Here is a 16,447-nt window from a genome sequence, read left to right on the forward strand (position 1 = left end):
CCTCACGTATATACAACATGTGAACACATTCAGATTTTCATCCACACCTTTATTACTTGCCGTGTATTGGGGGGGCTTTACCGACCAAGTATTAGCTCGTATACAAACCACAGTTAAATCAATAACGCTTCAGATGTTTTCAGTGCCCGGCATTTTATTGAGATTTCTTTTTTACATCCTTTCCTTAATGACTAAACCAAGGTCCAATCTATTAGTGAGTGTAGTAGTATATGTGCCTATTGACCCAACTTTTGATAGTATTTGCAGTGTGTTTCTGTGTTGTGTTAATAAACAGTTTGGGTGAAATGCTTACGGCAATTATAGACACAATATATAGAGTAAAACATGCAATATCACCCAAAATGTTGATTAAATGATATTTTTTGAATAAATTACTTAACATTTTGTTTTACATAAACAACCAATACAAAAAAGAATACAACAACAAGAACACAACAGAAATACATATAAAAAGTTGTTTAAATAATCATTTCTTTCTTAAATTTAGAAACATTTAAATCAGGATAAAATGAATGAGTGGAATTTATTTTCCGAAATCACAGATGAAATACATAATCAGAAAAACAACAATTGATCAAATAAATACATACTTTTCTTAAGAATAAATAATTGATGTTTATGTTGCCAGTATTTATTAGGCACAATCTTTTTCTGTGTACATAAAGGTAGTACTTTACTACTCTATCAAAGAGCTTGAGGGCAGTAGTATGGGTCTTTCTCTCTAACTTTAGCAAGGTAGTCTAACAATCTAATCTAATAATTTACCCAACATGGACAGTATTATTTTTGACTCTGTCTCATATTGATCTCACACATCGAAGAAATCGAGATGTGCTCCTGAAGGGAAGTCATCGTCCAGTAGCAGCTTCATCAGTTTGGCTGCAGACTCATGGCAGGGCAGTGGATTATGATTGACTTGAGTTACCCTCAGGATTTCTTTCTGCATATCTGTGTCCATTGGACCTGAAGGAAACCAAAATAAATAGTTGGTTAGAAAATAACACATTTTGCCTCTTGCACTCTATATTACAAGCATAAAGGGTTAAATGTAGTGACACTTCAGGTCAGCGGTTATAGGGATTATGCATAGGGAGACAGCATTTTCAAATTTGGCACATCATTCATGGCTCCGAAAATACATTTTTACCAATGTCCGGATGTAAGTTTATACCGTCAAAAAAACGAAATGAAATTCTTGAACTTTGTTTTTGTAATAGATAGCAATTATTTGCATAAAATATACACTTATCAAGCTAACTATCAATGGAAAGGTTGTTATTGTAGGAGTCTCTCCCTTCTGGTAACTTGAATCGAATGGCTAACATTACTAGCTCTCCTGTCGCTTCTGACATTTTCATTTGTTTACAATGTCTTATTATCAACATAGACCTTTACAAGGGCCTTGGGCAGGGGTCATGTACCCTTGTACCCCATATAGACTATATCCTTTCATCTTATTTTTTTTTCAGTATCACTGTACATTTTCTTTTGTGAGTCAATTTAAAAATTTGGCCATGGAACATTTGAAAAAAAGAATGTGGGATAACCGTGGCACATATATAATAACATTGATCAATGAGTATTGTCCCTGTTAAAGAAAAAGAGAAAAATGGCATATACAGTACATCTCCCTTGTCTTAGATGATTTTTGTCTTTATTTTATAGCTGTTTTACATACCTCTGGTCAATGTATAGTATAAAGTATATACCTGGAGAGTAGCTGAGGACTTTGACATTTTGCTGTTCCTTAGCCAGCACTGAGAACATCATATTCCTGGCTGCTTTGGCGGTGCAGTAAAGCACCCAGGACGGTAAGGCCTGCAGTGCTAACGTAGACGAGAGGTTTACCACACTCCATCGTAGGCCCGGCCTGCAGGGACACAACTGCAGGATCCCTGCTGTCAGAGCCAGAGGAGAGCTTACGTTGAGCGACAGATAGGAATTCACCTCATCAGGATTGGTGAAAGTCTCAAACTTGGAAATGTTGCCCAAAGAGGCTGTAAGGGTAGAGAGGAGAAAAAGGGGTACATCAGCACTGAGTAGGCTGCTTAGTGACAGATTTAAACAGAGAAAGTGACTTACCAGCATTGTTGATCAGAAGCACATGTTCTATTTCATCTACAGCTTCCTGCCTTGCCACCCTGACCGTTTCATCCACACCCTCTTTGGTGCTCAAATCGACAGTTATGCAGTGAAGCACAAGCTGCCGTCCCTCGATGAAGCTCTGCAGCTCTTCCTTCATCTCCTGCAGCAGAGTCCCTGAGCGAGCCACCAGCAGGAGGACCGAGCGGGGCTCCAGAGAGCGGGACACCTGAATGGACATTTTATTATTTGCCTGTCTCTCTTTAAAATCATTTTTTCTTTCTACAAGTTGATCACTTACTTGATGTGCTATGACTCGTCCGAATCCCTTGGAGGCTCCAGTGATGATGCAGATTCCCCGGCCCAGAGACATGGGGTTTGTAGAATTAATGTCCGACATCAGCACAGATTTTCTCTGCTGGTACTGATACTGATGGTTAGTGGAGACTTTTTTAAGTAGATGTGTAAGTGGGATCACAGTTGATGTGAAATGACAGGACACAAACCCACTGCTTTTGTCAAGATGTGAAGACAGAGCTGCTTTTATAACCCAAAATGAGCAGGCAAAACTAATGCATTGCATGTGAGGTATTTCACAGTGAGAGGAGAATCAGTAGACTGTAGTTCCACATTGGTCAATTAGGCCACTACACATTCAAAGGCTTCTAAAAAAACTAAAACATATTTTTTGATTCAGAATAATTATATTGATCAAATTCAAATGGATTAAACATTTGACAGAAAAGCTTTTTAGACTAATATCTTTTAAATAAACACCTTAACAAGCAATTTATAAGTTGTTATATACAGATACCAAATGTTAAATATTTTATTAGAATGATAATATAATTACAGCAAATCAGTGAACAGATCAGATAATAAAATGGTATTAACACAGATTAGGACAATACATTAAGACAAAGCATCAATGACATAAAGACGCAAAGCCAAAAACAGAACATGCAGTACTACCACAAGATATGGTCACAGATGGACTTTTAAAAAGGTATTACAGATACATTTACAACAATATTTTCTTTCACGGCAGTATGGCTCTGAGTTTCATTTTTTTATGGTTTTAGATGCAAGCGTGAGATGTGTTCCTTACATGCTTTCTTTGATTAACTTTAAAGAACATCACTGCCAAGCTTTGTTAAACTGAATAAATACTCTGGCTCGTGGATTTTGTGTTAACCGATTGACATAATCAATTTAAACAACTTCAAGCAGCCTCTCAAAATAAGCCATATAAACTGTATACAACAATGGGAGGCAGCCTTACTTTGTACTCGAGACTTCTCAAAGCATTGCTTGAAGCAAATAGGGATACAAAATAATTCTTGGAACTCTTTCTCAGCACACAGGGATAAGCATCAGTCCTAAGGCACCATAAATCAAATGACTGAAGTCATGTGCCATTAAATGACTGTCTGATCCCACCAAACCATTTAATGTCATTGTATAGTAGTGGTATGGTATGGCATTTGGTAATCTTCTGACCCACTCGTGACCTTCTGGTGGCCTCATTAAAAAAAAAGTTTTCATTTTGCTCAAACACATGTCCAGTAAAGGACATTTTAGATGTGCAGAGAAGACATATATTACATTTTCGGTTTCATAATAATAACCTTAATGGATTGATCACACACAACACAAATGAGTGGGCGATAGACATAGAGCTGGGATGCAATTTAGCTTGGCTGGGTGTGTAAAATCGTAACGCCCTCTAGTGGCAGTAGGGACTCCTGAGAGTAAAGGAAGCTTTATTGCTACTGTGAAAACTGACACTTAAGGCTTTCAGCAAATACAGAACAAGACTGCCTCCCTATGGACAGTTGACGTATGTGTCAGACTTGTTAGTTTGACAATTCAAAAGAGTGCAAAGGCCTAGAGATGAACGGTTAAGCACACTAAACACTTCCGTTTCACTTTCACTTTTTGTTATTACTGGCTTACACTTCATTTACATGATGTATTCACATACTTTTATAATGCTGCTACTTATTTTTTACCATGGTTATGTACTTCTATTAATGTATGCTTGTCTTATTAAATAAGTTAGCATACTTATTGAGGTTTGTCTTTTATGTGCACTGTCACTTTCTGTAACAATGTAAACGTCCCAACTGTGGGATCAGTAACGGATTTCTGATTGTGATACTGATTTTGATAAAAGAAAATGGGGGGGGGGGGGGACTGCTATTCAACAAAAGGTCAGGTCACACCGTCTAAACCACACAAATAATTTAGGTTTTGATCTAAATAAGTACAACCTGCCCAATATTTAGATGACTTGTGTGACCTGAAAAAAGCATCATCCAAAACATGAAAATCTGCTTTTACTTTGTTTTAATTAAATCGTTTCAATGTATTTTTTAAAGTTTTTCATCCATAATCCCTCAATATTGAATAACAGTTGCAATCACAATATATATCAGGTTCAATTCACCAACTTCAGCAGTACAATTCTGCTTTAAAATGAATGCATTAGTATCAATAAGGTACGGGATATTTGACCTGCAGTAGCCGAGTACTTTTAGTTTTAACACACACAATTCATTTTCCCGATTCTGCCTTTTTAGTAATGTAACTATTTCAATACATGACTTTTACTTCTGATTTTCAGACAGATATTAGTAAGATGCCAATAAATACTTAAACAACATTTAAAACCTGTTATGTTCTTTAAATGAAATCAATTATGATGATTGTTCAGTTATTTGTAAACAGGACATTAGAACAAATAAAATTAGAACAGATAATTGTCTGTTGTTGCATCCAGCATGACTGTCTCCGTTCCACCCATCCATGACCCAGGGGGCTGTATATGTGACTCTATAGGCTTTTCCCCAGGGAGACCACTGGATGAAAGCCGAAAGGGGGCGTTTGCATCATGCAGCCGAAGGGGCGGGGCCAGAGGTGGGTGTGTGTCTCTCAGCTGATGCGCGTATCAACCGACCGACTCCATCATCAGCATCCGACGCTGACAGCGGTCGAAGACAGCATCCCTAATTTTACCGAGCCACGGTAACATCGCAGGATCATTGAGAGGCCGGCCGACCGACCGCAACTGACGGTGCTTCTTGTGACACTATTATTTATTGAGGCTGCCATCTTACAAAACACCGAGCTGCAAAATAGTGAGTAGCCTTTGATGATGGACCTCCAGGATGCTACAATCGGTAAATCAAAGCTACTGTCGTCAATGTCAATGACGCTGTGCATTTTAATTTTGATGTATTTTTGGATTCGGAGAGGGTCGTGCGTGTGTTTCTTGTCACGGGGCCTAGCGAGTAATTGTTTGGGAGCGCAGTGGATTCAGGTCTTGATGCGGATGCTGCTAAAGCCGCCCTTGCCGCCCAGGGATGCAGAGAAAAAGGGAGAGAGAGGGGGAGTCGTGAGGGGAGGGGATTGAGGCAGAGCTGCAGATACATAGGCAGTGTATTTTACTACTACTATTATTCACCCAAGTGGAAGTAATCCTCTAGTAAATGGGCTGAGAAGGGGAGGTGCACTGGCATGACTGAGTCTCTATCTATCTATCTATCTATCTATCTATCTATCTATCTATCTATCTATCTATCTATCTATCTATCTATCTATCTATCTATCTATCTATCTATCTATCTATCTATCTATCTATCTATCTATCTATCTATCTATCTATCTATCTATCTATCTATGCTGTTGTATACATTTGGAGTTGTTATATGTGAGCTCTATAATATACAACGTTTTTGAGGGCATACATATATATATATATATATATATATATATATATATGAATTTGCCAAGCTGATTTTACCAGTTTATTTGTGTACATTTGTGTACATTTTTTTCAACGGTCCTGCAATATATCCTGCCCTTAAAAAGTGTATATATTCTGTATTAGTTGTTGTCATTTTGGAAGCAGCAGTTTGTGGCGATGTTGACTTGTATTGTGTTACACTGAGAGGACATGTTTGCCTTATAGAGGAAAATGAAAAGCTAAGAGAAAGAGTTGTAGATGACAAAGGACTTAAACGCATGGATGCTGTCATTATATGATCAGCAGTTAACTTCTAAACTGGTATCTCAATGCAAAGCTAGAAAACATAATTGAAATAAATAGTTGTTTTGAGTTATCATGTTGTTAAATTATTTTTGGTATTTTTTGTTTGACTCTGCTGCACCTTAATGTACACCACCAATGACGCCTTTAAAACATATTTAACATTGTTTTTTCAGCTTGATTTTTCACGGCATTTCCTAATCTTGGGCACTAATTTCAACATCCCAAATAAGTTTATGAGGATTTCTGTAAATAACTCTGGGATGCCGCATATAGGACCGGCAATATGTTTCCATGTCTGTTTATGGGTTTTTTTGTAACAAAAGTTAATGAATATTTTTAATACATGGCCAATATACATGGCCAATATAACACACTGTATGAATCATGAATATTTTCTTGTTTGGTGTAAAAGTAATGATTTACTGCCATGTCCATATTTTGTCACCTTTATTGTCTGTGCAGGCCCAGTTTGTGCCAAAGATATTATCTTTAAACTGGAGGAGGGGGTTTATTGTTACTCTTTATTTATACCCTCAATCATAACTGTCCAGACTTATCTGTCAGACCCATTTCATTTTTATCATGGTGGGAGGACCACATTTTCCTGGTTGTGGGTTGAAAAATATTCTGCATTAGTTATTATTGTATAACTAGTCATTATGCAATTATAATATTGTATAACTCCTTTCATTTTTCTGTGTTCCTCTAGTGTGTGTGCCCCCACTACCTGCATTAGGTTGTGATGACCCACACTACTTCCAAATGTTTCTGTGACCCTCCCCAATCCTGACTCCTAACCTCTAATCCCTGACCTTTGACCCCACTATGGGCAGTGTTGGCAGTGGGGTGGCAGGAGAGCAGGAGTTTGCCATGAAGTCTGTGGGTACGAGGACCACCCTGCCCAGAGCCCCTCCTCTCTCTCGCCGTTGCCCTGCCGACCGCAGCTGCAGTGCAGAGCGACTGCCCCGCCCTCCGGCGACTATATCTGACGGGACGGCCTCTAGCGATGAGCGAGGGAGTGTTAGTGTTGCGACTGGGACCTGTACCGGGACTGACCGGCCCACCGAAACAGCCTCCTCCACCAACACTGAATGTACCATGACCGCCCCGTCCAACAACAACCAGTTGGAGTGTGGCAATGGAGCGGGCAGGCGGGAGAGGGAGTGGGAGAGGGAGAGGGAGAGGCAGCGTGAGAGGGGGAGAGACAGAGACCGGGACCGGGACTGGGACAGAGAAAGGTTAGAGAGGGAACGAGAGAGGGAGAGGAACCGTGAGAGGGAGCGGGAACGAGTGGAAAGAGAGAGGCTGGAACGAGAGAGGGAGCGCGAGAGGGAGAGAGCAAGAGAGAGGGAAAGAGAGAGAATTGAGAGAGAGAAGATAGAAAGAGAGCGGGAGCGAGAAAGGGAAAGAGAGAGGGAGAGGGAAAGAGAGAGGCTAGAGAATGAGAGGTTGGAAAGAGACAGAGAGAGGGAGATGCAGGCTGCAGGTTTGGATTTGTGTGGGAACATTGTGGGACGAGGAGGACCCGAGAAGACCAGCGTTGGCATGAACACGCACCAGATCCAACATCAGCACCAGCACCAGCACAGAGAGATGACCGCAGCTAGAGCCGACGGAGAAAACAATCCTGGCAGCCACAACCCTCCGAACCACAACCCACCCAAGATCCTGCCAGTGTCGGGGAAACTGGAGCAGGTACTTCAAGATTTAAAACTCCCAACCTGGGGCTCAGGCCCCCTCAGAGGGGTGGTAAAATGAATCATTTTGAAAGAGTTGATGTCAATGTTCCTCTTCTACATACTTAAAGTGATCGCTTGTGTGAAATGTAAGCAACTACGGACAAAGTGCAGTCCTTTTTTCTGTGCAAAAATATGTTAAAATGTCAGCCAAAGTTATTGACATATCAAATTGCCATCTCCAGTTTTCATAGTATAACATGTCCTATTTGTGTTACTATTCCTACACACTTCATAGAAGAAACAGTTTTCAAACACCAAGCAGTAATTGCATACTCCAGGTCCTTATTTTGTTTATATGCCTAACACATTACAATAATGTGTTTGTTTTATCAGGCTGTTCTCTCATGTATACTACCCTTTATATTACCTTCTTTCATCCATCTCTCTTGTAGGCAATGCAGAACAACTCGGGCCTCGTTCGTCCCTCCGCCTTCAAGCCGGTGGTTCCCAAGAGCTTCCACTCCATGCAGAACCTGGTGGGCCAGGCAGGAGGGGCTGGGAGCGAGGGCAAGACTGAGGCAAGGAGTGAAGGGTTCAGTGAGAGCAGAGGAGGCAGGAGAGGCAGGGACGCAGCGGGAGGAGAATCAGGAGAGGTCCCAGAGGCCTTGCTCCTGGACCAGGACAGCCCAGTGAGGGTCAGCAGAACTGAGGGCGGGGGAAATGGTAATGAAGTGGTTCAGGGAGGGATGTCTGACTCAGGGAGGAACTCCCTGACCAGCCTGCCCACCTATACGGGCTCGGGGTCCGGTTGTGGGCCCCCGGCCGCCCTGGGGCCTCTCAGTGCTTCCACCAGCCACATCAACAGGTTGGGCATGGTTGGGGCAGCTGCAGGCCTCGACAAGCTGGAAAAGCCTGGCTACCAGGTGAGGCTCTCATCCATACTCACTTAATCTCAGCCTGATTTCCTGTGTATTAAATAATGCCTGAAAATGTAATACAATTTGCTCTCAACTTGATTATGTAACAAAACCAAATAATTCAATCACGTGATCAATAATTTATTCAAATGTCCTGACTGCAATTGTAATAACATTTTACTGATAATGTTATATTGTTCAAATAAGTATTTTTCTCTAAAACTTTTAGCATTCTGAACATCAAATTGGTTGAGACGTTATTACAATATCAGTAATATATTAAATAATATATTTTTCAGTACCTTATTGGTCAGGTTTTAATCAATGGGTTTTCAATCAGGATAAAGGCAAATTAGATTACATCTTCAAGAGTCAATACTATTATACTGTACACTTTGCTGTCTCATCTTTAACGTATCTCAATGGTTCTTTCCTCTAGAACGGGCTCAGCGCCTCAGACAGTGGGCGGTCCTCCTCGGGAAAAAGCTCGTCGTCTTATCAAAGACTGAGCCACCTGAGTGACGCCCCTGCACCTCTACGGCCTTCGCCCTCCTCCGACGACATTATCCAGGACCTCGAGGACCGCTTGTGGGAGAAAGAGCAAGAGGTCAGAGGCAACTCAGATAGTCTATCATCAGTTGTTTTGCACTAAGTGGGCTTTATGAGATATATAACTTATTTTAAATCTTGTTTAGGAAAAGTTTTATACTAAATAAATAGATTGCCATTATCTATAGGATCAGTTTTAAGCTTGAGTAATTTTATTGATATTCAAACTTTTGTTTCCCAAGTAAAAAATGTCATGCCTTTACTAACTGGCTGTTTGTGGTCGATTTCTCTTCTTCTCTACCAGGTGCAGCACATGCGCAGAAACCTGGACCAAAGTGAGGCAGCGATCATTCAGGTGTTTGAGGAGAAGCAACGTGTCTGGGAGCGACAGATGGACGAGCTGAGACAGAACTACGCCTCGCGCCTGCAGCAGGTGGACTCACTACATTTGATTTACTGGATGTCCCTGCTCTTTATCTCAACTCACATTGTCTGTCAAAATCTGAAACAATGCTACAATGTATGGAGTGGTATAGACGAAACAGATTACATGTAATCTTTTTCTCAGATCTTTTTTTTATATATCTTTGGAAGAAGTTGTGTTTCGCTACATAGGGAAGGCTGTCACTGAGTATGCTCGTATTCACCCTCTGTCTGAAACGCTCTGTTTTAGTCCTTGTCTCTAACGACAATGCTCTGATTGGCTTGCAAGAAAAATTGCAGAGGTGCCAGGTGATCTTATGAGCCTGCATAAGACATAGAAAGGGGAGCAACATTTGAATGGCTTGTTGACTCCCATGCATTTTGAACCCAGCCCAAAACAACTTGACAGGGCCCAAAAGGCATTCAGACAAGAACTGTCCCTGATACAACACTTAGTGGCCCATGGCTTGAGTACAATAAGATGTTTTTGCATAATATAGATGGATATCAAGCAACATTATTATCATTTTGTTCATACTTTATACTGTGTAACACTTTATACGTACATTGCTTCTGCAGGTTACACGTCGTGCTCAGCGCTCCCAGACTGCCCTGCAGGCCCAGATAGGCCGTCTGTCCCAGGACAAGAGGAGACTCCAGGAGGAGATGGCGGCTCTGTTGGCCCAGAGGGAGGAGCTGGAGAGAAAGTGTCTGGATTACAGGAAGGAGCAGGCTGACATCTTGCCTCGTCTGGAGGAGACCAAGTGGGAGGTGAGATATGAGTATATGACTAGATGCGCTTGACTAGTTCAGTAAAATGTTATCAGGGTTACATCATGGTAGACTGCACAGTAGAACACTGATTACAACCATGTGCATGACACTGCTTCTGTACAAGCAAGCTGCTTATATGCAATGGAACAGGGAGCATATTGACCAGCAATACTAATGCTAATGAATATTGGAGGTGTGATGTTTCATCAAAATACTATATTGATTCTCTGGAGAAGGTTGGGATAGTTGCTGATATCACAAACTCTGCTAAGATACAATTTCAATTTAATTCAGTTTGTTGGCCTTCTATCAATATGGGAAGATGCCAATTCAACACAATCAGCAACATTTAAATCAACTCCCAAAAAGTCACTGAAATATGATGTGACAATTGAATTGCCTGGCTCTTTCAGACAATTTTTTTACACGTTTTTTTGTTTAACTAAGAAATGTAAAAAAGGGTATCTGAAGACAATTGTATGTATTGTAGTTTTGACTATGTGTCAATATACTGGATTGTTGATAATTGAATCAATTAAATCTAATCAGATTGATGGGTCATTGCATCCCTACTTAATAAAAAATAATAATAACATTCACTTTTTCTGGCAGGTGTGTCAGAAGGCCGGAGAGATCTCCTTGCTGAAGCAGCAGCTGAGGGAGAGTCAGGCTGAAGTGACGCAGCGAGCTGGAGAGATGGTGGCCCTGAGAGGGCAGCTGAAGGAGCTCAATGCCCAGCTGAGGGAGCGGGAGGAGACCATGCTGGGCCTGAAGGACTCCTACAGCACAAAGAGCCTGGAGCTGGAGAAGTGTGAGGGGGAGCTGAGGAGGACTCTCTCAGAGGTGTGGTTCGAGTTTCACCTTGACTTGTGCTGAGCATGCTTTAACACTAAGGAACACAAACAACGGAAAAAGACAAACGTGAATAATTTGAGCATTATTTAATTGTTTTAATTATAGTCCGATTATTTATCAGCTCCCTGAATTGGCATTGCAACCAAACATAGATTTCCTAGTGAAGTCACACCCAATATGAATCTCAGTAGGTTCTGTCCGACAGACCAAAAGGGCTGACTAATAAAAAAACATTTTAAAATTGTTTACGGCCTTAACTTTAGCATGAAAGTTAGAGAGCCCATAACAATCTTTTAAGTGTCTTTATAAAAACCCTATGTCTTTAAGATTTTAGATATTATGGTAACTTGTGTGTATGAGTGTATAAGTGAACAAAAATAGTACTAGCCCAGCTGCTAAAATCACTAATTCCAGATCATAGGAACTTTTCACCATTTCTATGGGCATATAGTGTGTAAAATTCCTGCCTCTATACAGAAAGCTAATATCCACTCCCGTTTGGATAAGATATCTTGTGATCTAGATTTTTCAACATGAATATTTAGTCAACATTCTTTGGTTCTGTTGGCTGTAAGGCTCACATTATTCTAGGAAAATTATGAAAACCTTGTGTAGTTCAGCAAATGGTCAACTTTATCAAAGGCTTTAGAGAGTAATGCAATGTTGATTACTATCCAAAGCAGTTGAAATATAGTATACGGCAAGGCATTTTTAAGGAATGGGATGATTTACAGTAATCTAGATTGTTGAGCATCTAAAAGCAAGAAATCCTTCAGAGGGACTCCAAAAACTTGGTAAAGAGACTAGGGCAAATTGGGGATTAGGCTACATGGTATACTACAGCCACAACATTTGTTTTGCAGCAGCTGACACATATAACATGTATATATTATGTGTATTCCATCATTTAAGAGGCAGTAAGTTTAATAGCATTATGTATCCCTTTTTACACAATGTCTGCATATATCAATAGCTCTTGTCTAGGAAAACTTGTAATATCTTCAATCATACACTATCGAAAGAAAGCTTCCATTTTTGGGCAATTAATTGCAACATTCACTTTGCAACATTTGTCAAATGTTGTGGACCTAACTTTGTGTTTGAGTTATTTTTTGGCATTTGATATTTAGCCCTAGAATCCCATTTCAAAGTGTGACTACAGTTTAAGTGCATACATGTGCATGATTGCATTTCTGCATATACAGTATGAATAACTAACACAGATGGATGAGTATTTGTTTGAATGGCTGTGTGAATGAATGCTTTCACACTTTCTGTCTATTTATATAACTATGCACACTTAATATGCATTTTTTTTATGTATGAATCCTCATGCTTGTGACTGTGAAAATATTGATTGTGATATATATTTTCCTTTCAACAGGTGTCCATTCTAAGAGAGAAGCTGGGTGTGTTTGAGGCAGAGGTGCTCAGTTTAAAGCGGGCTCTAAATGAAGTGAGCAGAGGAGCAGAAGTGGTTGTGAGCCCTAACTTAGCTGCCGCAGGACTGTTGCCCCCCTGGGGGATTGTCCACTGCCCACGTAACCCCACTGAGTCCTCAACCAACTCTCTCACCTCAACATCTGACAACCTGCTAAGTCTTCAGAGTGATGAAGCCAAGGCCCAGAGGCAGGAAGCTCAAAGACAGGAGAGGCAGCAACGGGAAGAAGCTCAGTGGCGTGATGCGCAGCAGAGGCAAGATACCCACATGCAGCAGGACATGCGAATGCGTCAGGATGCCCAAATTCGACCAGAGACCCAACTCCGTCAGGAGGCCCAGCTTCGTCAGGAGTCTCAACTCCGCCATGAAGCCCAATTACGCCAAGAGGCGCAGCTCTGCCACGAGGCCCAAATGCGTCATGAGGCTCAACTCTGCCAGGAAGTTCAGCTACGTCAGGATGGCCACCTGCCACAGCGAAGTCAGGAGGGTCACTGGGAAGAGGCAGGGGAGCTTCGCAGACAACTAGAGCAGCTGCAGGCCGCATTGCGCCTGGAGCGACAGCAACGGGAACGTCAGGCACTCAACTTCGACCAAGAGCGACACACCTGGCAGGACGAGAAAGAGCGGGTGTTGAAATACCAGGCACAGCTTCAGCTCAGCTACGTGGAAACCTTGCAGAAAAATCAAGCTTTGGAAAAACGTATGAGCCAGTTGGGACCTAAACCCTCTACAACGTCCACAACCACCACTATTACCACCATCACCACCAGCTCCCCCACCTCTTCCAATTCTCCGCCTCCACCACCAGCCATGTCACCTCTATCCCCTCAGCCCTCACTATCGCTCTCTGGCCCCATTGCCCTCACCATCTCCCCGCCTTGTGAAGATCAGAAGGGTCCTCCGCCTCTCCACCAGCTTGCCAATCCCTGGGCAGGACCTTCACGCCTGGAGAGAATAGAGTCCACTGAGATATAGAGACAGCTCCTTGATCAATTTTCCAGTTCAAGACACTCACAGTGACAAGGCCTCTCACAGAAAACGCTTTCAGTCTACAATAGAATACATCAGTACAGTCTGACAAACTTTTCAAAGCAACTTAAGACACTAAAAACAATAACAAATGTCGACTCAAGAAGCCCGCTATCAGTAACAGATCCTCCGCACAGGAAGTTGAACTTCATTCAATCAATGATTTATTCAAATTCCTAAGCAGCCTTTCTCTCTATAGTTGCACAGTACTACATCTTATTAAATCATTTTGCAATGTGAGGAATGTGCCACACTGATGGATGGCAGAAAAAGCTAAATGTTGACAATTTCTAGATGACAGCACTAATACAGGTGGTCAATTAATGCCCATGCTAGAAAAGGACCAAGACAATCAGGGATATTGTCAGAAATTAATGACCAGAATATTATGCGGTATTTATTCATTGTAAGTCTGTGTCACTGGTAATGTATAAGTAGAAATAGCGGTCAGAGTGTGTGATGTTAACTTGCATTTTTGGCCAGAGAGCGCCTTACTCCATTTTTTCCAGCATGTATACAAGAAAAACTAATGCTGGGAACAGATGAAAAAATAGGAGGGTGTTTATCATTTTCAGTGCTTTAATTTTAATACCAGAAAACCAGTCACACAACATTCTTACAAATGGAGGACTATTTCATTTAAAATCCCAGCAGATATCAACATCAAAGGTCACACCATGATTTTTGATTCAGTTTTCAAGTCGTTTCATGCACAGGGTCCACAATGCATGACCCATTTAAACACATCATTAATATCAACAGAGTTTATATTTTCTACAAATTGAATTAAATAGATATGTTCAGCAGATAATCAACCCCAACTGAATATAGAAAATGTTGTAGGACGTGGGAGAACCTGGTTCGACTTCTCTGCAGATTGCCTGTCTTGACTATAAACAAACACTAGAGGTCATAAGAGAGCTTTCCCAACGCTACCAACTCAACCTTCTTTTATTGAACTGCAAAGAGAATGTGAATCAAAGCACACAATTTGAATTTGGTTATTATGACAATTGTGTCGTTCGCTTTGTGCATTTACAGCCAAGACATCTGAGAAATCAGTCAGTATCACCAAAGTCAAAAATACAATTTATAGAATGTATGATATACTAGAAATGAATACATATAATAGTTATAGATTGTAAATGTGTGTGTGTGTGTGTGTGTGTGTGTGTGTGTGTGTGTGTGTGTGTGTGTGTGTGTGTGTGTGTGTGTGTGTGTGTGTGTGTGTGTGTGTGTGAGTGAGTGTGCACGGGAGAGCCGCTGTGTGCATGTGTGTATACTTATAAAAAGCTTCAGCTCATGAGATTGAGGATAGAGGGACTAGTGGCAATATAGTAAGTGAAGATATGTTGATGGTAAAGGGATTTTTCTTTTTTTGGGGTGGGGGCTGTAAGTACATTAATATGTACATCAAAGGGCAGTGAGACTGAAGGAGTATGTATATCATGGAAAACTGTCTCTACTGTATATTTCTTTTAGACAAGCAGGTGGACAAGGAAATTGAAGAAAAAAAAAACCCTGACAAGGGAAAGTCAGCCTCTTTAATGGGAGCATTCAGGCTAACTGCACTTCGTAGTGTCCTACACACGAGTTATGATGTACAGTAGACTCAGATGTGAATATCATGGCTTTTATATGTGTTGTTTATGCCAGCATACAAAGATGTTGCTCAAGAATATTAACTTATCTCTAAAGTATTACATAGTATTATCATCTTTATTACTGTTATTATATTATGGTGAACTGACAGAGAAAATATGTGCCATTTAAGCTTTCCTTTATGTGTTTTTTTTTTTTTTACTGTGTAGATAGCCTATTGGCCTACCATAATGGTGCAATCATAGCAACCCTGTCCAAAAATGATGTTCCTTTTGATGTAGGTGATAAATGTAGTTCCAGTATTGCATTGTTTAGAGAACAAAATGCTACCAATTTTATACATTACACAATTTTATTGTTTGCATTTATGTTACTTGTACTGTTCTGGCTTGATTAAAACCACCACTTTGTTATTCAGCAGTTCAATAAAGAAATGTGAATAATTCAGCACTTTTTTGACACTGAGCAAATCGTTTGTCGAGTGGTTCAACTAAAGTTTAGGATTTAATTCTCTACATGGTTGAAATGGAAGCTAATGAAAGGCACATAACTTCTATCACAGTGATTCCCAACCTGTGTCTAAGGATTCCCATAATTAATCATTCTAAGGGGTCAGGACATGTTTAACAATAATCCAGAAGAATGTAACCCCACCAGACAAAATCATTTTTAAAAAACCACTGTTACTGCAAATTTTGGCCAGTCCAGTGTTCAAAAAGATGCTCTTAAAAGTATATAATACCACACTGTTAAATAATTCATTACAAGTCAAATTCCTGCATCGAAAAGCATTATCAGCAAATCAAGTATTAAAAGTAAATTAAGCAGATTTCATTTATTAATTAAGTTATTTAATTATTAGCAATGATGCATTAACATTTAAGCAGCCTTTTTAATGTAAGGATTATATTCCATCTGATATAATGTGAAGTATAAGTATAAACTAAAGTAGCATAAAATCAAAATACTCAAGTAGTGTACCTCAAAACTATACTTACTTTGCATTACTTGTGCAGGCCTA

The 16,447-nt window shown here is 40.5% G+C and overlaps 2 protein-coding genes across 4 annotated transcripts; one reads left to right on the forward strand and one right to left on the reverse strand.

Moving 5' to 3' along the window:
* Positions 1 to 817: 817 nt before the first annotated feature.
* On the reverse strand, positions 818 to 2,588 carry sprb (sepiapterin reductase b). Its single transcript, XM_063898149.1, has 4 exons — positions 2,405 to 2,588; positions 2,104 to 2,332; positions 1,731 to 2,018; positions 818 to 984 (listed from the first exon to the last, which is right to left on the reverse strand). Exons 1-4 carry the CDS (start codon positions 2,501 to 2,503, stop codon positions 830 to 832), a joined length of 771 nt encoding a protein of 256 aa, XP_063754219.1. The 5' UTR covers positions 2,504 to 2,588; the 3' UTR covers positions 818 to 829.
* Positions 2,589 to 5,065: 2,477 nt separating this feature from the next.
* lzts3b (leucine zipper, putative tumor suppressor family member 3b) lies at positions 5,066 to 15,873 on the forward strand. 3 transcript variants are annotated; one of them, XM_063896617.1, is made up of 8 exons: positions 5,066 to 5,285; positions 6,867 to 7,852; positions 8,289 to 8,759; positions 9,193 to 9,360; positions 9,607 to 9,735; positions 10,305 to 10,496; positions 11,112 to 11,342; positions 12,739 to 15,873. In XM_063896617.1, the coding sequence occupies exons 2-8, from the start codon at positions 6,983 to 6,985 to the stop codon at positions 13,768 to 13,770; spliced, it is 3,093 nt and encodes a 1,030-aa protein (XP_063752687.1). In that variant the 5' UTR covers positions 5,066 to 5,285; positions 6,867 to 6,982; the 3' UTR covers positions 13,771 to 15,873. The 3 variants fall into 3 exon arrangements, with proteins under 3 accessions (XP_063752687.1, XP_063752689.1, XP_063752688.1); XM_063896619.1 differs by having other exon boundaries at positions 5,087 to 5,285; positions 6,991 to 7,852; XM_063896618.1 differs by having other exon boundaries at positions 5,130 to 5,243.
* Positions 15,874 to 16,447: the final 574 nt, after the last annotated feature.

Source organism: Eleginops maclovinus, chromosome 12, assembly GCF_036324505.1.
Source record: "Eleginops maclovinus isolate JMC-PN-2008 ecotype Puerto Natales chromosome 12, JC_Emac_rtc_rv5, whole genome shotgun sequence".
NCBI lineage: Eukaryota > Metazoa > Chordata > Actinopteri > Perciformes > Eleginopidae > Eleginops > Eleginops maclovinus.